Genomic DNA, 26,462 nt, shown 5'->3' on the forward strand with positions numbered 1-26,462 from the left:
ACACACATACATGTCTACCACATGTACTTCACAGTTTGGAAAAGGCCACTTTTCAACAGCAGCTTTCGGAAGGTTTTGGGACTTTATTAACAGTACCCTGGTCGTTGTTACAAACTCTGGAAACACATTTTAACCGATGTAGATAACTATTCTTAGCAACATATATGAGAGGGATTCAGTGAAACAGTAAAACAAATATACTAATTGTTTGTGAAAGAAAGAACATCCCCCACAAAAATCAAGTACATTATTGTTGTGTAAAATTGTATTGCATTGCCCACCCGATTCATTTATTGTCTACAAACAAATACATTTTTCAACATCAGCTTACTAAATATGGTTAGCTCAGCCACCCTAGCCGTAAACAAAGTGTGTACTATTGTTGACTGATTTGTCAATAGGTACAGAAACTAGGAACTAGCCACAGTAAAAACACATAATAATCTGTTGTCTAACATCTGTTTAGTTTGTATGACAACAAATTATGTACAACATTTGCACTTTTTAACCAATTGCCAAAAGTAAATCTCACATTAGCATAGCCAACTGTTTTACAGTGTAGATCAGTCTGGAGTAGAGATAAACAAGGTTACTGAATGAGCACACAGTGGTGACATAGCTTTTGTTGCAAACTACAGATAGATGCTAACAGTCTTTAGCCTGGGTGCCAGCCAAACTTAACCCGCCCACAAAAGAATTTGCTCGGGAAGTTGGGTCTGGGGTCGCTCGGTTGGGGAAAAACTATGTCCGAACAAGAGCTGTTCGGACCAATCAAATTGTCAGGGCGGGCTTTATACGATGATGGACAGATGATCAACAGTAACGTAATCAACCACATCACTAAAGAGCGCTTGGGTTGAATCGTTTTCAACAAACAACATACTACATTGCTCTGATTGGTTGTAGGTCTATCCAATTGAGTGAAGAGGCATTTTTTTCCGGGTTCGGTTGAAACACGCCCCATACTCACAGCCCAACGGAGCAGTATCATACTCATATTCTGACTAGAATTATGAGTATGACAACGTCAGGCTAAACAGTCTTAGCAAAAAGTAGTAAAGCTCTCACAAATTCTAACCAGCTCAATGAAAATCACATTGATGGTTCTCTTCAAAATGTTATTCATTTAATCAGCATTCCCCACTGGTAAGTGCAAAAGACATCATTATAATAATACAAAGAACATTTCTCAGACTCTCTCTGGCAAATTCTACATGACAGCAAATGGTGGAATACTGAATTATTAGATTTGATGACTGATAATTAAATCAAATCACTCTGGAATGTGTACACTTTAAATGTCCACGTTTTAGAGGATTTTACAACTACTAAATAGTATTGAGGGGACTTCTATTTAAATTATATTGTTCTTCATGAGCCATGGTTTGGTTACTAATTGTCATTGACATTAAAGCCTTCAGTATTCTGAAATCATTATAATTACAATATTAAAATCACAAACCCAGTTACCAAATTTGTATTTGCAAGTAATGTTTCTGACCAGTGTACTGTGCATAATACTAACCCAGACCAGGAGATAAACTCTCTATTTTATTTACTGTAAGGGGTTAACCATATAAAAATGACTGAATAAAAAAAGTTGGATAAACCATGAATAATAATCTGAATCTAAACCCTTTTAGATACATTTAATAAACAAATAATTGAATAATTACTAAGCAAAACTCTCAATTCTTCAAAATGCAAGAACCAGAACCATCTCCCGTTTTTACCAAGTTTACTCCTGAAAGACAAACTATGCATTTAAGAAGCTCGTAACCCAGGTTGGATGTGAGCAGCCTACTAATGCACAGGTTCACATAGTGCTGACATGAGTAGTTGATGTCTTGTCTCAGTGAGATACTGTGAAGAGGAGTACCTTGTATGAGTGAGGCACTGAAGGAGCCCCAGAGTAGAATAACAATAGACACTTGACAGAATATGTGTAACTATTGTGTCTGCTACTCATTAAATGTTCATAGTGTAAACAACACCCAGCAAGGAGGGGAGTAGCAAAGATTTCTACAAAGTGTAGGCATCTCAGTTTATGTGTCTGTGGGTATGTGTCTGTCTATTTATTTTGTAATGCCAATATCTTGTGTTTTGTATTCAAGCCAGATAAACAAATGAATCTGACTTGGACTTTGAGGGTGTATTTTAAACTTATGTGTATGACTGGTCATTTTAAAAACTAGAGACTAATCTCTCTTTTGGCAGTTCATGCTATTGGCCCGAAAAGATATGGACATTGTTGAGTGTTCATGTATATATATATATCTATATGGTACATACTAAGTCAGTATAGGCCCTTAACCAGTCCATAATTGAACAGCCAAATAAGGAAGTGTTCATGTAGCTGCATGTTTAATATTGCAGTCTTTTATATGCACAGTGTAATTTCACCCCTGTATGACAGTTTATAGCGAAACTGTCAATATCACATGGCATCCTTTGTGTGTACCAAAGGTACCCTGAATAATAGTAAAACAAGGGACATTTAAAGTTGTGAGGAAATTTTCTTGGTCCTCACAAGTTCAAGTTTTATTTCTAGGGGGTTTTAGGGTATAGGTTAGAATTATATTAAGGGTTAGGGTTAGGAATAGTTTGGGGGTTAAGATTTGACTAATGGTTGTGGTTAAAGTTAGGGTCAAGATTAGAGTTAGGGAAAACAGGAATTTGAATTGTACCGAATTTACAGTCCGCACAAGAAGAGCCACAACTTGTGTGTGTGTGAGAAATACATATACACAAGTGTATACAATGCAAGTGTACCACTCTATGCCAGTGTGTTGTCAAACTGGCCTTTCTCTAGCCCATCTAGGCCATCGGCCCAGGTAGAAGTGGGCATGCTTCTGTAGGGATCTAAAAGGATCCTGAAGCAGCGCACAACGAGGATGAGTAGGAAGACAAAGAGAAATATGACCAGGGCGAAGGTGGTCTTCTGCTCCAGGGTCATACCAGCAGTGGCAATGTTTCTGGACGCGTGTCCCCCACCAGAGTGTAGCAGGGAGAGAGTAGAGGTAATGGGCTCGCCCTCCATCATCCAGGAAGAGAATGGCGCAGGATTGCGGTGCTGCTCCCACAGGGCCCACTCTTGCATCCTCATGCCAGCCCAGCCCATCTCCTCCAAATGGACCTCATTCTCTGGAGGGGGAATGGGAGGGGGATGGAAAGAGGAAGGAGAGGACAGTGTGGAGTAAAGAATGCACATAAGGGACGAAACAGACAGAGGTAAAGAGAGAAGAGGTAGAAATAAGCAAGGTTTAGAAGAGGACACACAGGTTAGAGCACATTTTAGCATCTCACAATATTGCTAAATACTCTCATCTGGAAAGCTTGAGACAAATGCAAGGAACAGTTCACACAAAGACACAACAAACTATCTAGTATTTCTTTTATAAGTAAAAAATGATGACTATTATCATAGATGTTCGACAAATACATGCTTCTGTCAAATTGCCACTGAGGGACTTTTCTTAATATAAAAATGGGCTTAGTGTCCCCTCTTACCTATTTCTCTTTCATTTAAATAACTTGAAAAATGCTCAACTCTTCATAATTCATTCAACAACATCAGATCTCTATCCACAAAGGCCGTTTTGATTAATGATCTAATGTCTGAATACAGCCTGGACTTGATTGGACTCACCGAAACCTGGTTAAAACCTGATGAATATTCCCCCCTGAATGAAGCATCGCCTCCGGATTTTGCGTACTCACACATCCCTCGTGTATCAAAGAAAGGTGGTGGTGTTGCTATGATATATAAAGCTAGCTTCAACCTCAGCCTAAAATCTGTAAATACCTTTAAATCATTTGAAATAATTTGCATGAAACCACCAACTATTTTAAAAAGGAATAATGCTACTACTCCTGGCCCCCCTCCCTCATTTTGTATAGTTACTCTATACCGGCCCCCCGGCCCGTATTCCCTCTTCCTGGAGGAATTTCCAGATTTTAGTGCTGATCTTGTGACATATACTGATAACGTCTTGATTATGGGTGATTTTAACATTCATGTGGATGACCCAAAAGATCCTTTAAGTAAGGCCTTTACTGCTCTAATGTATTCCACAGGTCTCACTCAGGTGGTTTCCAAACCTACCCATCTTCACTCGCATACATTAGATTTAGTTCTCACGCGGGGAATCAAGATTAGTGACGTCATTGTCCACCCCCACAATCCTATATTATCAGACCATTGCCTGGTCACCTCCAAAATGGACCTCTGCCAGAGAATTGGAGGCACTAAGAATATTTCTACTAGCCGCTGCATAACCCCAAACACAGCTCTGGAACTGGCTAATATTCTACCCGCTGCACTAGAAGTCCTTGACGTCCCAAATAAATCATTAAATACTAAAACGAGGGATCTGAATTTGGTTCTTCAGCTATCCCTAGACTCTGTTGCGCCTTTCAAACCAAGGAAAAGAAAGGACAAGAAACTGGCTCCATGGTATTCAGAGGAAACCCGCACTCTTAAGAGGTCCACTAGAAAACTAGAACATAAGTGGCGTACCACTAAATTGGAGGTTTTCCGCCTGGCCTGGAAGGACAGCCTAATGGAGTACAAGCAAGTCCTCATCAGGTCCAGATCAGATTATTTCTCTAGGTTGATTAGTAAGAACAAACACAACACTAAGTTCCTATTTGACACTGTTGCAAATCTCACTAAGAAAAGTACACTCTGTGTTAGTTCAGATTTCTCTCCCAATGATTTCTTAGATTTCTTTGACCAAAAAATGTATGCAATAAGGGACAAACTACAGACTAGTCCTGGAGGAGTGGCCATCAACACTGAACTTTCCCCTGTACCAAGCATGCTGCATGTTGAGGCTCTCACTCACTTTAACCCTATTTCTATGGAAGCGTTCATCGAGCTGATAGACTCCTCGAAACCCACTAGCTGCCTTCTCAATCCCCTCCCTGCCAAACTCTGTAGGGAACTTCTCCCTATTATTGGACCACCCATGCTTAGTATTATTAATGAATCTATTGTAATTGGCCAAGTCCCCAACGATTTCAAACAAGCTATTATTAAGCCCCTTCTTAAAAAAACAAACCTGGATCCATGTTGTCTTAGCAACTACAGGCCAATTTCAAATTTGCCATTTATCTCCAAAATTTTAGAGAAGGCTGTGGCACAACAGCTCACTGAGCACCTCTCCTCAAATCAGCTTTATGAACCTCTCCAGTCTGGATTTCGTCTCCACCACAGCACTGAAACTGCATTAGCCAAGGTGTCAATGATCTACTGTTAGCCTCTGACGTGGGTTCTTTCTCTGTCCTGGTTCTTCTAGACCTAAGTGCAGCTTTTGACACGGTGGATCATGAGATCCTCTTGGAACGTATGGAGAACTATGTTGGGATTTCTGGTACGTCACTTCAGTGGTTTAGATCGTATCTATCCGATAGATCACAATATGTCCACTATGATGGCTGCTCATCCAGGAGCTCCACTGTAAAATACGGAGTACCACAGGGTTCAGTTCTAGGCCCTCTGTTATTTTCTCTCTATATGCTGCCTTTAGGAAACATAATTAGAAGCTCTGGGGTAAATTTTCACTGTTATGCAGATGATACTCAGATATATATGTCTATAAAGTCTGGAGAATTTCCACATGCTATGGAAAAATGTGTTTCTAGGTTGAGAGCTTGGATGACTGCAAATTTCCTTCTTCTAAATTCGGATAAAACCGAGGTTCAAATCTTCGGTCCTAAAAAATATAGATTTTTTTTTTCCAATCTGACCTTAGACCTAGACGGCGTCAAAGTCTCTCAAAGCCAGGTAGTAAAAAAGTTTGGAGTCACAATGGACCCAGACCTTTCGTTTGAGTACCATATTAAGCAAACTACCAGAACTGCATTTTTCCATCTACGTAATATTGCCAAAATACGAAAATTTCTCTCAAAGGATGATGCCGAAAAACTAATACATGCATTTGTTACGTCCCGATTGGACTATTGCAATGTGTTGTTCTCTGGCCTCCCAATTACCCACCTAAAAAATTTACAGCGGGTGCAAAATGCTGCTGCTAGACTATTGACCAGAACAAGAAAGTTTGATCACATAACATCTACTCTTGTCTCTCTACACTGGCTCCCTATCCAAGCCAGAGCTGACTTCAAAGTTCTACTACTAACCTACAAATCTCTGCATGGATTGGCACCACTGTACCTCTCCGGTCTCCTTGCACCCTATTGCCCCGCAAGGACACTTAGATCTCAAGATGCCGGCTATCTGGTGGTTCCCAAAATTAAGAAAAAAAGGTAGGGCCCGAGGTAGGGCGTTCTCATATAGAGCACCTCTTCTCTGGAACAAATTACCCGTCTCAATTAAGGAGTCTGATACAGTTTCGACATTTAAAATTAGGTTAAAAACGTTATTGTTTAGTCAATTCTACGACTGTTAAAGGTAAGTATGTTACTAGTTGGAGGCAACGGGGGACGGGTTGTTTCCATCCTTATTCTTTAAGTATAACTTATTTTAGAGTTCTCTTCCCCTGGAACAGATTTCATGTTCCAAATGAGGGGGGCTGTCGCTGTCTTGGTGTGTGGGGTTGCATCAAATTCCCCTTTTTTGCTCTGTTAAATTGCTGCACCAGTCCACACTTGACCGGTGGGGATCTCATTCTATTATGACTAACTGTTAGCTGCTCCTGGCATTCTCTAATCCCTGCTCTCCTCTCTCTGTCCCCCCCCACACACATCCCTTGTGGTGTGGGGGGTTTGAGTTGTCAGCACCTGCCTGGTCGTCGGTCAGCCAACGCTGGACCTGGTCGCGAGTCTCCCGGTCCTGTCCTACATCTATAAAGTTGAATAATGGATTTTGGTGTTTTAAAAACCCATCAACACTGTATGACTATGTTTAGCCTGTGCTCTGCTCCTCTCTCTCACCAACCGTCTCTGGAGGAGGTTTCTTCCATTTTTTCTCCTGTTGAGAGTTTTTTTGGGGAGTTTTTCCTTGTCTTCCTTGAGGGTTTAGGTTGGTTGAGGGGCAGTTCTATGGGCATATGTGAAGCCCTCTGTGACATTCTTGCGTGTAAAAAGGGCTATACAAATAAATTTGATTTGATTTGAACAACGTGTGTCAAGATAGTGTGCAAAACAAAGCTGTTTATATATAATCTGCCAAGTCTAAAAAAAGATACGACATGAGTAATCCTAATAGATTTATGACGCATCAAGATCGGAAGTGATAAGAAGTAGTGAATCAAAAACTTCCTTGAGAAATAAAAATTGATTAAATGAAGTCTTAGTGGCATGGCAATTACTATAAGAAGCAAAGCTACAAAGATCCTAGAAATAGTTGCTTTACCTAAAGTTATTATACTTTATACCACATATCGTGTTCAATGGTCTTCTAAGCTGTCAGTTTTATTAGAACCAACCAGAAAGTGAGATTGAATTATTGATTTGACGATCAAGATCAAACTAGTGTATAGGAACTTATTTGAAATCTCAGTCTGTCTTTAACTTAAGTCCTTTCAGTGAAATGCCATAATTGAGGGTGCACTGCACTTTGTCATGTACAGTTTCTGTCGGCAATATCCATCCTATCTTTCTCCCTAGATACCCCATGCAGCCACTTTGAATTCATTGATGCGAGTTGAGCTGGCAACTTGAGATCTGCATGACAGTGAGATGTCAAAAATAATTCTAAACTTGGTTTGAGAAGCCAGTATCTCTTAATCACTTTTTGTACAGTATAAGTTAAGGCTTCTGTTGAGATGAAGGTCATTGTCAATGGACACTAACAGACATCCTTCAAATACTTTTATACTATGAAGCTGAGAAAACTGCTAAAGCATTATTTATGGGAAATTCAATTCCTAAAAGATGCATTTAGATCTCTATTGCTTTGACCAAACTTAGATTATGTCCATATATTCTCGGGTGGTAAATGTATTAAGTTAAAACAGATATGTACGTTTTATTCACCAGTCCAGATTGGTTGGTTGACTAACAAAGGACTTACTGACAACTGCATTCGAATGTGCCTTGAAGACAAATTTGTAGAAGTTGCTTTTTGTTAGTGCTACAATGACAATTGTTCACAATTTTCCACGAGCATGAGAGACATTTTGATTCCAAAGTGGGTGTGAGGATACCCTGACAATGAATTTAGAATTAATACAAATGGTCATTGATTATGGCGTCTGAATGCCAGGGAGATATTTAATTACATTACATTTATTCATTTAGCAGACACTTTAGTTAATTAGTGGACTGCAGGCCCCCCAAACATCTGATGTAAAAAAAAAACACTAACAAACAAAACCCAACAAAATCTACAAAGTGGATAGAATAATAGAGTAGAATAATGTCTTATAACTCAGCACAATGTAGTTTTCCGTTTCTGCAAATTTGCTGGTATCGTGTACAAAAGGAACATGACTGTTATGTTCCTGTGTGTTCATGATTCCAGTAGTTAGTTGTGGGTCTGTTGTTTCATACCACACCTCGTCACACTCCAAATTTCCCATATTATTTCCACATCCACACAATGTGTTATGGCTACCCATAGAAGGGGTGGCATGTTCCTAATAATGACATTTCCCAAAGTTCCTTCAAAAATATATCAAATTATTTGGCTTTTGGCAGTCCGTACCATCACAGCAAAATACCATTTGTTCATAAGTGTAATACATTATACAATTGTAACAGTAGCCTAGATATCATGTAAATTTGGGGATTTAACATGGAGTGTCACTGTCATGTTGTACTTTATATATTATATTGGACATTTATATGCCACAGTGCCCCAGTCTTAATATTAGAAAATACAGTCTGGTCAAGTAGCCAATCAAGGAACCAGAAGATCTTTAACTTGCTTCGACCATAAAAATGAATAAGAAGACATGGAAAAAGAGATGTAGCCAGTACCAGTTTCAATATTCCCCCTACATTTCATCTTTCGTACATTTCTTAAACATGTCCTTCTCTGTGGTTGTTTCAGTACTGATGTCAGAGGGTGCTTTGACTGGCATCCCAGTCTGGCAGTTCCTCTGCATGTGCAATCAACCATGTATTTTCCCCCCGGACCAAAAAAGGCATCACTGGCCCAACCCTTTGACATCATTTCAAGATTGCTCCCGAAATGTTTGCTGAAGCCCACAAGATGGTCTCTGAACACTGTTTTGATACTTTCTGCAATCTTTCCTAAATTTTTGGGAACATTTCCAAAATAATTTAATTTAGGATGGTCAAATGCAGTTGATGATGCAGTTTACAGGACAACCAAGCTGAATTTGAATGTAAACACTTTTGTAAGTAAAGATGCTTACCTCAGTGTTTCCTGCAACAAACCATTGAAGGGATCTTTAACTGTGACTTTAGAATCATGCAGCTGCCAGCTGTTGTGGAAGAAATTGCGATTTCCGGTGTGCTTACATTATTCACTAATCAATATAACTAGTCATTGGATACTAGTTAGTATGTTCTCATGTAAGCTTGCTATTAATAAGAGTAGATGGTGTCTATGTGTCAGGGTTAATAGATGTTCGTGATCAGGAGAAAGTACTGGGTAAACGTCCTTGGTCATGACTACAAGGAGAGCGCCAACTATGATCTCTCTAGTCTGAGTGGTCATGTGTTGGGAGCTGTGAATCTCTTCCTCTGAGACTGTTGTAACGTCATTACTGCCTGACTGTCACTATCTATGTTTACATTCCTGTGCCCTATAAAAGATGGTCCTCCGGCTTTCAGAGCTGAGAGAGACATGATTGAGACCTAAGCCTGGTGTTGTGTGGTCATTTATTGTCAGAGGTCTGGTTTTCTCTCCCAATCTGCAGATTGATTAAAAAAAAAAAAAAAAACATTCTGGTTTTACAGCAGCTGCATCCCCATGCCACTTTATCATGTGTTCATATGTGGATTGCTTCCTGAACTCCAGGTAGAAGTTAAGAAACAGGTTCTAAATTGGGAGAACAAAAACTGTTGATATGATTATGGATTATGTCAAACATAATTGTACATTGATGCAGGAGAATGCAGGAAAGAAAGTTGAGAAATTAATGACATTGCAAATGAATGTCTTACGGAGAATAATATATGTACATAAAAAAAAAAAAAAGGTTCAAATCATTGAGGTTAGAGTCCTCTAAAAAATAGGGTTAGAGTCCCTGAGGTTAGAGTCCTCTAAAGTAAAGAAAAAAATAGGTTCAAATCCTTGAGGTTAGAGTCCTCTAAAAATAATAATAATAAATATAGCTGCAAGCAGCAATGAGGTGGCCAAGTAGTCGAATGACCCATAAAACATGTTGTACATCCTCAGAAGAGGGTTACGAGTACACGCAACAAGTTTGGTGTGAATCCATCAAAGATTTGCTGAGATACGACCCAACTTCCTGTTTGCTGGCTTAACGGCACATTTTGATTGGCCGTACCGGGCAAACGGTTTTGAAAATCCCAAAAAAATATGATGGCTTTTGTGAGGCCTGGTCTGAAGATGATCTCTGCCAAATTTGGTGAAGATTGGAAAACATTTGTAGGAGGAGTACAGAAAAAACGTTTTTTCAGTAATTCAAAATGGCGGCCGCATCAATTCGGCTGTTATCACAAGTTATCATGTGTCACACACGGGATGTCCCAAGATATCATGAGACAAAGGAATCACTTAATAAAGGCAAACGAATCAACAGTTATTGGCCAAAACACATTTTTGCATCCTGCGGCCACGCCCAGTGATCACATGACACCAAATTGTTTGGACATCCTCAGATGAGGGTTCCGAGTCATCATACCAAGTTTGGTGTTGATTTCTCAAGGATTGGCTGAGATATGACCCAACTTCCTGTTTGGTGTCTTTGCTGCCGATTTTGATTGGCTGTACCGGACAAACGGTTTTGAAAATCAAAAATCTTTGGATAACTTCTGTGAGGGTTGCTCTGACGATGATGTGTTCCAATTCTGGGGAAGATTGAAGAAAAATTGTAGGAGGAGTAGGCTTTCAAAGGTTTTTGCTAAAACCGGAAATGGCGGAAAATCTATATAACCGGAAATTGACGTTGAACTCGTCTCGATCCAGGGAATCCAACGGTACCTCATTTTTGAAAATCGGTCATACGGTTCAAAAGTTACGTGTGTAAACACAAGTCCAACTTTGACCAGTTGGTGGCGCTAGAGTGCTCCAATGAGAGACATGAAACTTGGTGAATATAAAGAGGGGACTGTGCTTAATGAGTGTGCCAAAATTCACAACTTTTTACAATATGGTTCTAGGGGCTGCCATAGACTCCAATGGCAGAAGAAGTGTAATAATAAATATAGCTGCAAGCAGCAATGGAGGGGCCAAGCAGTCCAGAGCAGGACATGGCCTCCATAGCACTTGTGCAACAATTAAGTCACAACAACCTGTTGCACTCATGCAGCACACCAAGTTTGGTTGAAATATATGTTTGCGTTCAAGAGTACTGATAGTTCAAAGTTATTTTTCTGGTATAACACTGCAGGCCTCCTCTGCTCCTCATGGGAACGATGAAACCCAAGTTTGGTGACAATCGCGCAAATGGTTGCTGAGATATGCTCTTGCGCCTCGTTTGGTGGCTTCGCCACCGCTTTTGATCGTCTCTACCGAACAAACGTTTTTGAAAATTGAAAATTCTTCTGATTGCTTTTGGGAAACTGGGTCTAAAGATCATCTTTGCCAAATTTGGTAAACATTGGACAAAAACTGGGGCGTGCAAAAGGTTTTTACACTTTTCCATGAAATCCAAAATGGCGGCCACGTCCATTCGAATTTTATGAAAAGTTATTAATAGTCAGGCTTTATATCTCACAAGACATCAACAGACAAAGAAATTACTTTATTAAGGTAAACACTTCAACCGTTATTAGCCAAAACGCGTTTATGCTTCCGGCCACGCCCCCTTTTAGTCACATGACACAATCTTTGGAGGACATCCTCAGAATAAGGTTCCGAGGTGGCGTACCAAATTTAGTTTCACTGCCTCAAACAACTGCTGAGATATGACTTCACTTCCTGTTTGGCGGCTTTTCTGCTTATTTTGATTGGCTGTCACGGACAAACGGTTGTGGGTATCAAAATGCTCTACCATAACTTTTGTGCGGCTTGGTCTGAAGAGCATATCTGGTCATTTTGAAGAAGATTTGACAAAGATTGTAGGAGGAGTAGGCTTTCAAAGGTTTTTGATAAAACCGGAAATAGCGGAAAATCTATATAACCGGAAATTTACCCCATAGGGTGTGTTGAACTCGTCTTGGTCCAGGGAATCCAATGGTACCTCATTTTTGAAAATGGGTCATACGGTTCAAAAGTTGCGTGTGTAAACACAAGTCCAACTTTGACCCATTGGTGGCGCTAGAGTGCCCAAGTATGGGACATGAAACTTTGTGAATTGGACCAGGGGACTGTCCCCAATGAGTGTGCCAAATTTCCCAACTTTCGACCAAGCGCTTCTAGGGCCTGCCATAGACACCCAGTCTTAAGAAGTATAATAATAATAATAATAATAATACTAACAATAACAATAGGTGCCTCGCAGCTTCGCTGCTTGGCCCCTAATAAATATAGCTGCAAGCAGCAATGGAGGGGCCAAGCAGTCCAGAGCAGGACATGGCTTCCATAGCACTTGTGCAACAATTAAGTCACAACAACCTGTTGCACTCATGCAACACACCAAGTTTGGTTGAAATATATGTTTGCGTTCAAGAGTACTGATAGTTCAAAGTTATTTTTCTGGTATAACACTGCAGGCCTCCTCTGCTCCTCATGGGAACGATGGAACCCAAGTTTGGTGACAATCGCGCAAATGGTTGCTGAGATATGCTCTTGCGCCTCGTTTGGCGGCTTCGCCACCGCTTTTGATCGTCTCTACCGAACAAACGTTTTTGAAAATTGAAAATTCATGTGATTGCTTTTGTGAAACTGGGTCTAAAGATCATCTTTGCCAAATTTGGTAAACATTGGACAAAAATTGGGGTGTGCAAAAGGTTTTTACACTTTTCCATGAAATCCAAAATGGCGGCCACGTCCATTCGAATTTTATGAAAAGTTATTAATAGTCAGGCTTTATATCTCACAAGACATCAACAGACAAAGAAATTACTTTATTAAGGTAAACACTTCAACCGTTATTAGCCAAAACGCGTTTATGCTTCCGGCCACGCCCCCTTTTAGTCACATGACACAATTTTTGGAGGACATCCTCAGAATAAGGTTCCGAGGCGGCGTACCAAATTTAGTTTCACTGCCTCAAACAACTGCTGAGATATGACTTCACTTCCTGTTTGGCGGCTTTTCTGCTTATTTTGATTGGCTGTCACGGACAAACGGTTGTGGGTATCAAAATGCTCTACCATAACTTTTGTGCGGCTTGGTCTGAAGAGCATATCTGGTAATTTTGAAGAAGATTTGACAAAGATTGTAGGAGGAGTAGGCTTTTAAAGGTTTTTGATAAAACCGGAAATAGCGGAAAATCTATATAACCGGAAATTGACCCCATAGGGTGTGTTGAACTCGTCTTGGTCCAGGGAATCCAATGGTACCTCATTTTTTAAAATTGGTCATACGGTTCAAAAGTTGCGTGTGTAAACACAAGTCCAACTTTGACCCATTGGTGGCGCTAGAGTGCCCGAGTATGGGACATGAAACTTTGTGAATTGGACCAGGGGACTGTCCCCAAAGAGTGTGCCAAATTTCACAACTTTCGACCAAGCGCTTCTAGGGACTGCCATAGACACCCAGTCTTAAGAAGTATAATAATAATAATAATAATAATAATAATAATACTAACAATAACAATAGGTGCCTCGCAGCTTCGCTGCTTGGCCCCTAATAAGAAAAGGTAGAAACACTTAAGTGGCTTCGCCGCTTCGCGGCTTGGCCACCAATAATCAAGAATACGGGAGGCAGAGAGCTTCTCTTTTTCAAGTAAGACCCAGAGCTACTAGGTTAGCCAGTTCAACAATATACAGTACCCAAATCAATGAGATGATAGTGGTAGTTTCTGGGGTTCCTGTGGACACAACTGTCAGTTAGCTCTTATGGGTGGATAGATGGATCTTTGAAAGATGAACATGTATTTCTTTCAACTATGTAAAAGTAAGTAACAAGTAAATCTGTTGGAAAGGAATTTGTTGTGCAAACTGAACCGAAATGAAATGCACTACTGACTTTTTCTTATCTATTCCTTAGGATAACGAACACTTGGCCTAGCAATCCCATACACATCCCCCAGCAGTGGAATGCAGAGATTTTAGCGACCGCAGATGTGGCCTTGCTAGAAGCTGGGCCTGAGCTACTGTGGTCCACACACGCTTATCATATTGGGCGCATTAAGAATGCTACCCCAGTTGTTATCATTGTTTGTAGTTCGACTCTTGAGAACCGTACCTCAGTATGCTAGTAATAGAGAAGTAGGGAAAGGTATTGTCCCAGTTATTAATGCTTTGTTGAAACAAGGAGTCATAGGTAGACTTTAGGTCAATTTGATCCTTTAATGCTAATAAAATACTTGGAAGTTTATTATGGGTTTATAAGCAGGTAATGCCTGTGTTATACATCCTGTTGTGCCTAACCCTGTTACGATACTTAGCAAGTAACCCTGTTACTTTCTAGCTCTGTGAATGACTATTGTTTGCTTTCTTTTCTGTTACCATTGCAGAAGAGAGCCAGTATCTGTTTGCATTCACGTTTCGCCAGGTCCACTATACATTTCAGTTCTACCACAGGGGTACACCGAATCACCTACGTTGTTTAGTCAAGCATTACGAGAGGACCTCCAGGATGTCACCTTAGCAGCCGGCTCTACTCTGGTGCAGTATATTAATGACCTTTTTGATATGTTCTAAGAATCTTGCCTCCTGCCAACAGGACACTATTGCTGTGCTACAGGCACTGGCTGAGAAGGGCCACAAGGCCTCAAAGGCAAAACTGCAGTTATGGTCTTTGGAGGTCAAGTATCTGGGCCATACACTCAAAGGTACAGAGCATCTATTGACGCCTGATAGAGTGGAGGCCATCCGATGGATACCGAAGCCTAGAACACCAAAACAACTCAAGTCTTTTTCTAGGTTCAGCCGGGTATTGTCGTTAGTAGATCCTTGATTATGCTGTGTTGGCTAGACCTATCCTTGATTTAAGGAAGGAGACTGATACTCATTGTGGAAAACTGAAGCTGATAAATCATTTGTATCTCTCAAGCAGGCCTGGGCCCAGGCGCCAGCTCTCGGTCTGCCAGACTACACCAGGGTGTACTGACCCAGCAGTATGGTAATCTTAAGAGGCCTATTGCCTATGTGAGTTCTTCTTTAGATACTGTGGCAGCAGGTTTCCCCCCGTGCTTACGAGCAGTCTGTGCTGCGGCAACATGTGTGTAAGCAACTTCAGATATAGTGCTGGGGTCGCCCTTGGCAGTGATGGTTCCTCATGCAGTAAGTGCTTTTCTGTTACGCACCAAAACTCAACACCTGTCAGCCACTAGAGCTACAAAGTATGAACTGTAATTGTTGACTAAAAGTAACATTACAATCCATAGATGCTCCCCATTGAATCCAGCTTCATTGTTGCCCAACCCTGATGATGGTGAACCACATGACTGTGAGATGGTTGTCGATAAAGTGCTAACACCCAGACCTGATATGTTTGACAAACCTATGGATAATGCTGAACTTGTGTTGTACGTAGATGGATCTTTGTCCCGAGAATGGGATGGCTCTCTAAACTCCGGATATGCGGTCTGCACGGACAGTGAGACATTTAAATCTGGTAAACTGTCTCCACAATGCACTGCACAGCAGGCATTTTTGCTTTGACAAGGGCATGTTGTTTGTCAGAAGGCAAGGTCGTAAATATTCACACTGACTCAAGGTATGGATTTGGAGTTACTTACGATTTTGGTGCCATATGGCGAGAAAGAGGTTTCATTAACTCCTCATCAAGAATGGAAAGATGATTGATAATTTGTTGTCTGCAATACTACTACAGAGAAAGCTAGCTATTGTTACTAAGTGTGAGGCTCATACTAACAATACAGATGATGTTTCAAGAGGAAATGCTAGAGCTGATTTAGCAGCAAAGGCTGCGGCCAACTCCTCTGATGTGTCCCAGGTCTCTATTTGTTTGTGTCTCAGCAACCGGAAACACACACTCCCTCTCTTCATGTTGTGGCGGACCTTTGAGCCGCTGCTGATAACACTGAGAGGGATGATTGGTTATCTGTTGGCTGTGCGAAAGATTCCATGTGCATTGTTCCCTTGGTTGGCTCGCATGGCGCACGGATGTGCCCATACGAGCAAGGGGGGTATGGTCTCAATAGTAAATACAGATTGGTTTGCACCTGTTTTTTTCCACAAAGGCTTAGCAACATTGTGCTCAGTGTCATATTTACCAGCAGCATAATCCCGAAAAGGGACCAAAGAGAAGAGCCCACCCACCACCAAGTGGTCCTTTTATTAATTTACAAAATGTTGTACAACAACAAGTGTTGTAATTTTGAGTATGTACTTGTAATTGTTGACATGATCTCGAAATGGGTAGAAGCCTACCCATGTCGGAAAGTTGATTCTACCACGATAGCCAAGATTCTTATTATTAGAGATGTGATCTGTAGATATGGGATCCTCACAAGACTGTCCAGTGATAGAGGTTCACATTTCACGGGTCAAATTGTTCAGGAACTTTGTAAAGCGCTCCAGATCAACCAGCATTTTCACTGTCCCTACCACCCACAGTCTGCAGGGGCAGTGGAGAGGCAAAATGGAACTTTGAAAAACAAACTAGCCAAGATATGTGAAGAGACTGGCCTAAAATGGCCTGATGCACTCCCACTAGCTCATATGGCCATGTGCCCAGAGGAGGAATGGACTTTCCCCACACAAGATAGTTTTAGGGAGACCAATGAAATTGCCTGTCTCTCCCCCACTATCATTGAAACAGATGGATATCCACCAGATGGATGATACAATGTTAAACTTTTGTTTTGCCCTAACTAGAGCAACCAGGGTTGTGCATTCACAGGTGAAAGCTGCCCGCTGGGGAGCCATGTCATCCCTATCAACCGGGAGACTATGTGAAAGTGCACAAACGGAGGACTGCCCTCTCACCAAGATGGACCGGTCCATACCTGGTTTTCTCTTGGTGACTCACACAGCTGTAAAAGTGGAAGGTCGTCCGACATGGATTCATGCAACGGAGTGCAAAATGGCCCCTCCACCGAACAACACGGTGGAGGGTCCCAACGGAGAGCCAGGGGCCGGTGGAGGAGCAGGTGCACCTCCAAATGGTGCCTGCTCCAACTTGTCATTTGTCTCATCCCCACTGGGTTACTCCTCCAGGAGTACACCAAGGGGGGTGGAGACCCGTTTGCAGCGGCTGATCCGGGAGCAGGCTCCAGTCCAGCTGACCGATTTGAGCCAAAACCAGGATCCCGCCATCCAGCACTCCAATCCAGGGGCGCTGAGAAGGAGGTCCCAAAGAGCACCCACCCGGAGGTGTTGAAGACGTCGAAAGGTGAGTCATATGAGGAGAAAGCCAGAGAGGGGCTGCTGTTGCTACCATGCCTCTCTCCCCCATGTGTGATTCATGAAGCAGATGACAGCACCCAGACGGGAAACCAGAGAGAGGAGCCTGGAGAGGGGAAGACACTTTCAGTCTTCCTCCGGCCTCTACATGAAGCAGATGACAGCACCCAGAATGGGGACGAGAGGATACTGTGGTGGAGGCCTTCGGTTGTTTCAAGGAAACCGAGGCCGCTGCCGGAGCTACGATGAGAGATGAGATCCAGACATACTGACGCACACACCTGACAGACATATACTGATACTGGACGCACGAGTCCACAGACATCGCATACATGAGCCACACCGAGAGTCACTATTGCACGCTCCCAATTATACTGATGTGAACATTGAGATTCATCATAAAGCACACATGAAGAACAATCTGTGCAACAACACCTTTCCGTGGACGGGAAAAAATGACTGGACGCAGCATTAGAGGGGACAGACCTTGCAGGGTTTGTGGTTAGAGTCCCAAGCATTCTGGAGGTTATCCAGGGATATCTGTCCCTCTGTCAATGGCTGATATGTGTAAGGTCAAGAAGTGGCCTTGTGTAGGGTTGGATGTAACAAATGTGACTGTTCTGTCGAACAAGTCAGTCATCTCTTGAATATGCCCCACCTGCATTGTTTTGTGTATGGCATAGTGGTACAGTGAGAGTGAAAAAATACATGCAAGGATACGGTTTCTATGTATGCTCACACTCTACTGGATGATTTGTAAGTTCAATTGTATCTGAGTTCAATGTTACTTGTCCTGTATACCATTTGGGCGGGTGACATAAATTCCTGATGTTGCTGACTATGCTATTCCTACACTTTTAGCATACTACAGAAGATGTAGTATATGGTTGATTAAATGTTTAAATAATTATGGGAAGGTATTTGGTAAAAATACATGTAACCACACTGTGGTATGTATGCTAACAGCCTGTTGCATGATTTGCCTGTTGCAGATGGACCTGTAAGTATAAGGGCATCACCATTTTGGTCTCGTCGTGCAGCTAACAATGGCACCATGTGGGTATGTGTTAAGAGTGCTTATTATTTCCTGCCGGCCGTCTGGTCAGGAACGTGTTACCTTGGGTTTATTGTAGGAGCCCTCAGACCTGTAGATGGGTTGCCCCTGCACCCCTTTCCCAAACATTGGTGGCACCGCCACAAGAGAAGTATTATTAATGCAGATGCTAAGAAGCTGGGATCACATCACGTGGATTCAATAGTACTCAGTCACTTTTCACGTTTTCAGTTGCCATTCTCCCTGTGTATGGTGTTATCACTGCCTTTAGAGATATTAGGAGCTTAGCAGTAGGGTTGGAGTCCATTGGTAATGAGACAGCCGACGCCTTAACTGCAGTTGCGTCTGAGATGAAGGCCATGAGGCAGGTAGTGCTCCAGAACCGTATGGCACTGGATTATCTGTTGTCAGCTCAGGGAGGTACCTGTGCTGTGATAGGTCATGACTGTTGTACTTTTATCCACGATGAATCTGCTAATATCACAAGTATGGCTGCTTACATTAAAACATAATGTCAGCTTTGGGGGAACCTGAAGCTAGGAATTGTGCTGACTGACCTCCTCTGTTCGGGGTTTCTTTTTCGACTATCATTCAAATAGGAATCACTGGATTGGGCATGTTAATCGTTGTTGTGCTGATTGTGGTTTGCGCTTGGAAGATGTGTACTGCCTGCTGTGTACAGTGCTGTGCAGTAGGTTTTCGTAAGGCTGCCAGTAAGATTATGGTAGCCCAAATCAAGCCACAGACAAAAGCAAGCAAGACTGATGATAATTTTATTGCCCTGGGAATGACTGAAATGTCTGATATGTAATCTCAAGTACCAAGGGACTATTTTGCCAATGTAATAAAGATGCCATTTGCCTCCTTCTATTTTCCAACTGATATACAATGCTGTATGCTATGTGAATAGATCTGTCCTTGACCACAGATCAGTTAACAATAATTAAAGATGGTTACTTTATTACTTTTTATACTGTTTGAAATACTCTGAATTTAATGAACAGTGTTTGACCTATACCCTGATGTGTTGAGCTCACGAGAGCATGACCAGTGGGTATGTCCAGCAGAGAAATATGCCTATGTTTCTAGAACTATTGATAAACTAAGCAAAAAGCTATTCACTTCAATGACTTTGTACCTTTTCACCTGTGATTGGGTACTACCTAATATTTCTTCAAATCCTATAATCATGTATGCTGTGCTGAGTAGTTACAGATACTGTATTGTTTGATTGTTAAGGTTTTAAATGGTATGAAACTTGTGAAATGTAAGGCACTACAGCAGGCCCCAGATAAACAGTTGATGAATGGTTGTTGTGTTGACGTTAAACGTCAAAAGGGGGGGACTGTGGAAGAAATTGCGATTTCCGGTGTGCTTACATTATTCACTAATCAATATAACTAGTCATTGGATACTAGTTAGTATGTTCTCATGTAAGCTTGCTATTAATAAGAGTAGATGGTGTCTATGTGTCAGGGTTAATAGATGTTCGTGATCAGGAGAAAGTACTGGGTAAACGTCCTTGGTCATGACTACAAGGAGAGCGCCAACTATGATCTCTCTAGTCTGAGTGGTCATGTGTTGGGAGCTGTGAATCTCTTCCTCTGAGACTGTTGTAACGTCATTACTGCCTGACTGTCACTATCTATGTTTACATTCGTGTGCCCTATAAAAGATGGTCCTCCGGCTTTCAGAGCTGAGAGAGACATGATTGAGACCTAAGCCTGGTGTTGTGTGGTCATTTATTGTCAGAGGTCTGGTTTTCTCTCCCAATCTGCAGATTGATAATACTTATTAAAATCCAGAACTCAACTGAACTTAGTCACTCCGTTTATGAAGAGACGGACAAAACACTTTCTTCATCACTGTGAGCCAGCATAGCCTCAAGGATAGATACTGTAGCAGGGCAGTATTGTAGGTTTGTGAAATATCCCAGTTCACCTTGAGTGACTAAAAGCAAACTGGTGAGAAAAAGCATAGCAATGGAGTTGGGCTTGCATGTGTAATTGTAGTGTGTAACTAGAGAGGGTATAATTTCTGGGGAAATTGTGAGGTATGCTTGTGTCCGTTGCAGATGGGTCAGTTTTATTACTTACATTTTACAACTAATATTTCTGTATATTTTAAATACTTATGAAGATTGCATAGATTAAAAAGATAACTGCTGCTCATTTACACTTGAAAATACTAAGAGTGAAGTGTAGAATGAAACAGGGTTCTCTTTTAATTTCCCTTAGTGCCAGAGGTAATGATGACAGGCTTTCTGGCAGCCTCACATGGTCACAACAGTTGCATCAAAACGAAGAAATTGGGCAATCCTGTGTAAAAATTGTCCTAACCCATATTATGACTTAGTTTTTTCCTTCTAGGGATTATTTTATATCACCTGAAAACTGAAAATATGCCCCCCACAACGTATATAGCCTAAGCTTGAAATGTATTTTTGGAAAACTGGCCAATATAACAAGTTTACTGGAAGCGATCATAGTCAGTAACCATAACAGCAAAATGCGACCGTTTGATAGATAGTCTATAGCTCTGCCAGGAGAAGCCAGTTAACCAGGGGCGTAACCACATATTCTTTGGGGGGGTCGTGTCCCCCCCAATATTGAGAAAATACCAATCTGTCCCCCCCAATATACAGCAGAAAATATGTAAAATATATGTTCTCCTTTTATGAACCCTGTCAATGGATTGGTCTCTTGTTATGTCTTATTTATTTTCAATTTATTTCCGTTTGTTAAGAAACATACGTGTGTGAATCCCCCCTCCTAATTGTACACTTGTGTGATTTCGTTTGAATCCACCTTTTTTTTCAGACAGTAAGTAACTTGATACCGAGCTAAATGTGTAAGCAAATAAAACGAGTAGCCTCATAAAAGCATGAGTCGCTGTTTTTCTGATAAAATGACATGGTCACACACAATGCAGGCAGTCACTGTCTCTGAGAAATTACACTGTTCCTTTAGATGGGAATTCAAATGGTAAATATAGTCCTCGAAACTATGTTCTAAATGTGCAAATTTTCATATATAAATATAGAATTGTAGGTAATGCACTTAACAAAAAAAAATTATGGGGAAGGGTATTCATTTTGACCCCCCCAATGTCTAAACCATGGTTACGCCCTTGCAGTTAACTACTAGACTACCGCTGTGTGGGAATCTCTGGAGCTAACCAGTCGAAGGGCGTACAAAAATATAGCGTGTTGATATTACAGCCTGGAAACATAGCTAGCTCTAGCTACATGTTATCACCCTGGCCTTTGCCTGTGGCGTTTCTGCAGCTGTTTTGATGTTTTAGGTAGCTAGCCCAGCTAAACTAATGTTCTACTATAGGTTATCGCGCGTGGGTTTGTGACGTTGTGACATAATGACTGTGGCTAGCTAGTTAGCCACCGTTAGCTTCACTTTTCTCCACAAAAACTTATATTAAACCTATACTGTGCAACGGAACATAAAATCCAATACAAGCAGCGCAATCGTGACCAAGATGAACATTTTAACAACATTGTCTATGTAGTGCAAAAATTGAAGGACGAATTAGGGTGAGAAAATAAATAAGAATAAATAAGTAAGAGAGTGAATATAGGTTGGCCTTGCCAAAGGCAGTCACACCTAATTAGAGTCTGTTCCACAATGTAATTGCATATTAACTACATGTTGTTCATGTTGTTACATTGTACTTACTATGATGCAGTCAGTGATTATGATGTCAGTGGGAAACACAAACACAGATTCCTGGAACTGTAGATAGTAATGATGGGAAGTTCGGATCATTTTACGGACTCGGTTCTTTGAATCTCGTTCATTAAAAGGAACGAATCTTTTTTCGAGTCATCAAAGTTAAACAAAAGTTGCAAAAATTACCAAAATAACAAATCCTGTAATCAAATCAAAGATTGATGTAACCTGTAATCAAAGAACAAATATCATTCACTTCTAACTGCTAAACCTAGCAGTCACGCAAAAGTGAATGACGAAAACAAATCCTTTCTGTTTTCTTTTCGGAGCGTGTGTATTCAGATCACGTGAAAAATGATCCAAAGACTCCGATCCAAAGACACAGTCGTGGTTTCTTAGGTTTCGGTTTCCTCTACCAGGGGTGAGCCTATGCAGGTCACGTGAAAAATGATCCAAAGACTCGTACTAAAACGAGGGTTAAAGATTCGTTCCTCTGCCTACCGTGAGTCCGGGTTAAAGATTCGTTCATCTGCCGACCGTGAATCCGGGTACGAGTCTTTGGATAGTTTTTCACGTGCACAAAAATAACAGAGTGAAGAAAAATCGATGTTAATTCAGAATCAGACAGACCTACATCTAGTAAGTGATGTTTAATGGATTGTGAACACGGATAGCTGCAGTTTGGGGTGGGGACTAGGAGGACCAGCAATGCAAATCATAATAAGAGTCTGTAAACTATTATTCTTCCCTTTACATACAGCAATATATACAGCAATATATACATATATACAGCAATACTGCTAAAGGGATATTTCAACAGTTCTGCATTTTGTTCTGGGGTTGAGGTCAATGCTTGGAACTTTTAGGAGTTTTTTTCACAAGTAGTGGCAACAGACATAATTTAATAATGCTATAAACCTAAAACCTATATTTATGAATAAGACAGAACCTTTTGCCCATGCAAACATATACACACCCTAAAACTAAGCTAATTTAGAAACAACTTAGAAACAATAAATTAATCTAATTATGAGCCGGAGTCTACAACTATTTTCTCCACTGTAAATAGTATTCTTCATCATTGTCCTGCACCATTCAGGAACTTTCTTTTAAACCACAATGTTGACAGAGGTTAATAACCAATACCATTAAATCAGCCAAATAAAATTACTGTAAGCTGAACTGAGTTAATCACTTTTTTTACTCTTTAAATAATCAAACATTTCACCTTTATGACATCTTCCATAATGATATACAGTAAGAGTGTCTAATAAAGGGTTAAATTAAATGTAAAGATGGGAAAAAATACTTCAACAGCAGTAACCTTTAAGCTAATCCTGTAAACTAAATTCATAACTGGAAATATTTTGGATAATACCTTTGACATTTGCAATTTATATGAATCATATTGCAAATGTATTCCACCTCTATTCTGCTTTAGCTATATTTTTTGTCCCAACATGAAAGCATCCCCAGATAGGCTGTACTGTATGAATCGGATTAATAATGAATACAAAAACATAGTGTGGCAACCAATTTTGTTTTTGACAGAGTGCATAATCACCACAGACATAAAATGTCTTAGTGTTACAATATAATTGGAGTGTTACAATATAATTGACCACTATACAGCTGCATGAAATTATAATGAGTCTGGCAATGGCAGAAATAGGAAAAACATCTATTTTAGCAAGTTGATGTTTGATTATTTTGACTGCCATTTGAGCAACAGTGGCATGCACCACCACATTATAATGAATTAGGATAAACATGGTGCCTACATACTGTATTATGCAAGTTGCTGACTGATAAAATAATGGGAAAAGGAATGATTGTCGGTTATGTCATTGATTAAGAACTACTTTAAATTATTCTAAAGATGTGTGCTCATACAAAATACATATGAAAAATGTTACAAAAGAACATCTCCTGATAAAAAATACTTTCTGTATTTATTCGACTCTTGCAAGCTAAATGATACCCATGTGACATTGAATTGCTGAAAGAAAGCTTTTGACACAAATACTGATAATTACTGAAACAAATCAACTCAAATCAACAATGTACAACTGCCAGAATATGCTGACATGATAATGTGTGTTAAACATGAACATGCATGGAAAGGTTGTGACTAATATAGCATAGAATGCAAGTCTGACCTGGGCTACACACAATGTATAGCTAGAGGTAATGTTAGAGGTTAAAAAAGCGGGTGCTTTTTTACAGCACCCGCTGTAAAAAAAATTACAGCGGGTGCAAAATGCTGCTGCTAGACTATTGACCAGAACAAGAAAGTTTGATCACATACCATCTACTCTTGTCTCTCTACACTGGCTCCCTATCCAAGCCAGAGCTGACTTCAAAGTTCTACTACTAACCTACAAATCTCTGCATGGATTGGCACCACTGTACCTCTCCGGTCTCCTTGCACCCTATTGCCCCGCAAGGACACTTAGATCTCAAGATGCCGGCTATCTGGTGGTTCCCAAAATTAAGAAAAAAACAGCTGGAGGTAGGGCGTTCTCATATAGAGCGCCTCTTCTCTGGAATAAACTACCCGTCTCAATTAGGGAGTCTGATACTGTTTCGACGTTTAAAATTAGGTTAAAAACGTTATTGTTTAGTCAATTCTACGACTGTTAAAGGTAAGTATGTTACTAGTTGGAGGCAACGGGGGACGGGTTGTTTCCATCCTTATTCTTTAAGTATAACTTATTTTAGAGTTCTCTTCCCCTGGAACAGATTTCATGTTCCAAATGAGGGGGGCTGTCGCTGTCTTGGTGTGTGGGGTTGCATCAAATTCCCCTTTTTTGCTCTGTTAAATTGCTGCACCAGTCCACACTTGACCGGTGGGGATCTCATTCTATTATGACTGTAACTGTTAGCTGCTCCTGGCATTCTCTAATCCCTGCTCTCCTCTCTCTGTCCCCCCCCACACACATCCCTTGTGGTGTGGGGGGTTTGAGTTGTCAGCACCTGCCTGGTCGTCGGTCAGCCAACGCTGGAACTGGTCGCGAGTCTCCCGGTCCTGTCCTACATCTATAAAGTTGAATAATGGATTTTGGTGTTTTAAAAACCCATCGACACTGTATGACTATGTTGAGCCTGTGTTCTGCTCCTCTCTCCCACCAACCGTCTCTGGAGGAGGGGATCCCTCTCTGAATTGCTCCTCCCAAGGTTTCTTCCATTTTTTTTTCTCCTGTTGAGAGTTTTTTGGGAGTTTTTCCTTGTCTTCCTTGAGGGTTTAGGTTGGTTGAGGGGCAGTTCTATGGGCATATGTGAAGCCCTCTGTGACATGCTTGCGTGTAAAAAGGGCTATACAAATAAATTTGATTTGATTTGATTTGAGAGGTAAGAGAGAGGTATGTTAACTGTGAGCTCTGTGTATCATTGAAGCATTTAGTGGGGGGCTACATATTCTTTGCAGAAGACAAGATAGCCTATATGTTAGATTACCTGTTTCAATGTTGAGTTCCAATAGTCTACTCTTGTAAATAAATGTAGGCTGGCCTAAAATGTAATGTTAAAAGTTGGTAATAATAAATAGCCCTCAAAATAAATAGCCCGCAAAAGGTGCAAACAACATATTTCATGAGATAATGACTGCGAATTCATAATTCAGGTAGCCTATCTGAAATTAGAATAACTATAATCATAAATTATGCCCCTTAACGATTCTCTTTCAATTACTGCAGTAACCTCACACGGTCATATGTTCACTCAACAAGTGAAAAGCCCATACGATACAGATGAACCTGTCAACTGTAATTTGGTCATTGCAGACAGTATTATTTGAAACCTGGGTTACCTTATTATGAAAGCATTAAAACATGTTCTATTATATGTTGAGGTAAAACATAGTTTATACCTTTGTCTCCCCGTGAGAACGTCGGATCCATTTCCAGAGTTACAGGGGGAACCTGAGGGTTTCGCCCATTCTTCCTTCCCCTCTCCCTTTCAACATCAGCACATACTGAAGAGAAAATATACGGACGAAAGAGAAGAAACCTTGAGAGGAAAAAGTGCAGGGTGTCTTTTAAAAATGGTAAGAATTCAGTCCCTGGTTTGTCGAAAACGACTTGGCGGCTCAGGAGACTCCAACGTCTCTGCGCACGCTGCTGCGCCTCTGGTGTATGGGTGAGCTACTCACTGCATACGCTGCTAGCTGAGAGACGACGGTTCAACCCGTCGACATCATGAGGACTCTGCTTGAATAGGAAATCAACGGGTATCCCCAATTG

The 26,462-nt window shown here is 40.9% G+C and overlaps 1 protein-coding gene across 2 annotated transcripts; it reads right to left on the reverse strand.

The window, feature by feature from the left end:
• Positions 1-1,653: 1,653 nt before the first annotated feature.
• On the reverse strand, positions 1,654-26,342 carry LOC134038455 (cortexin-3). Of its 2 annotated transcripts, XM_062483821.1 has the most exons (3): positions 26,090-26,342; positions 25,678-25,731; positions 1,654-3,144 (listed from the first exon to the last, which is right to left on the reverse strand). In XM_062483821.1, exons 1-3 carry the CDS (start codon positions 26,118-26,120, stop codon positions 2,777-2,779), a joined length of 453 nt encoding a protein of 150 aa, XP_062339805.1. In that variant the 5' UTR covers positions 26,121-26,342; the 3' UTR covers positions 1,654-2,776. The 2 variants fall into 2 exon arrangements, with proteins under 2 accessions (XP_062339805.1, XP_062339806.1); XM_062483822.1 differs by lacking the exon at positions 25,678-25,731.
• Between the last annotated feature and the right edge of the window lie 120 nt (positions 26,343-26,462).

Source organism: Osmerus eperlanus, chromosome 18 (assembly GCF_963692335.1).
Source record: "Osmerus eperlanus chromosome 18, fOsmEpe2.1, whole genome shotgun sequence".
In the NCBI taxonomy this organism is placed as follows: Eukaryota; Metazoa; Chordata; class Actinopteri; order Osmeriformes; family Osmeridae; genus Osmerus; species Osmerus eperlanus.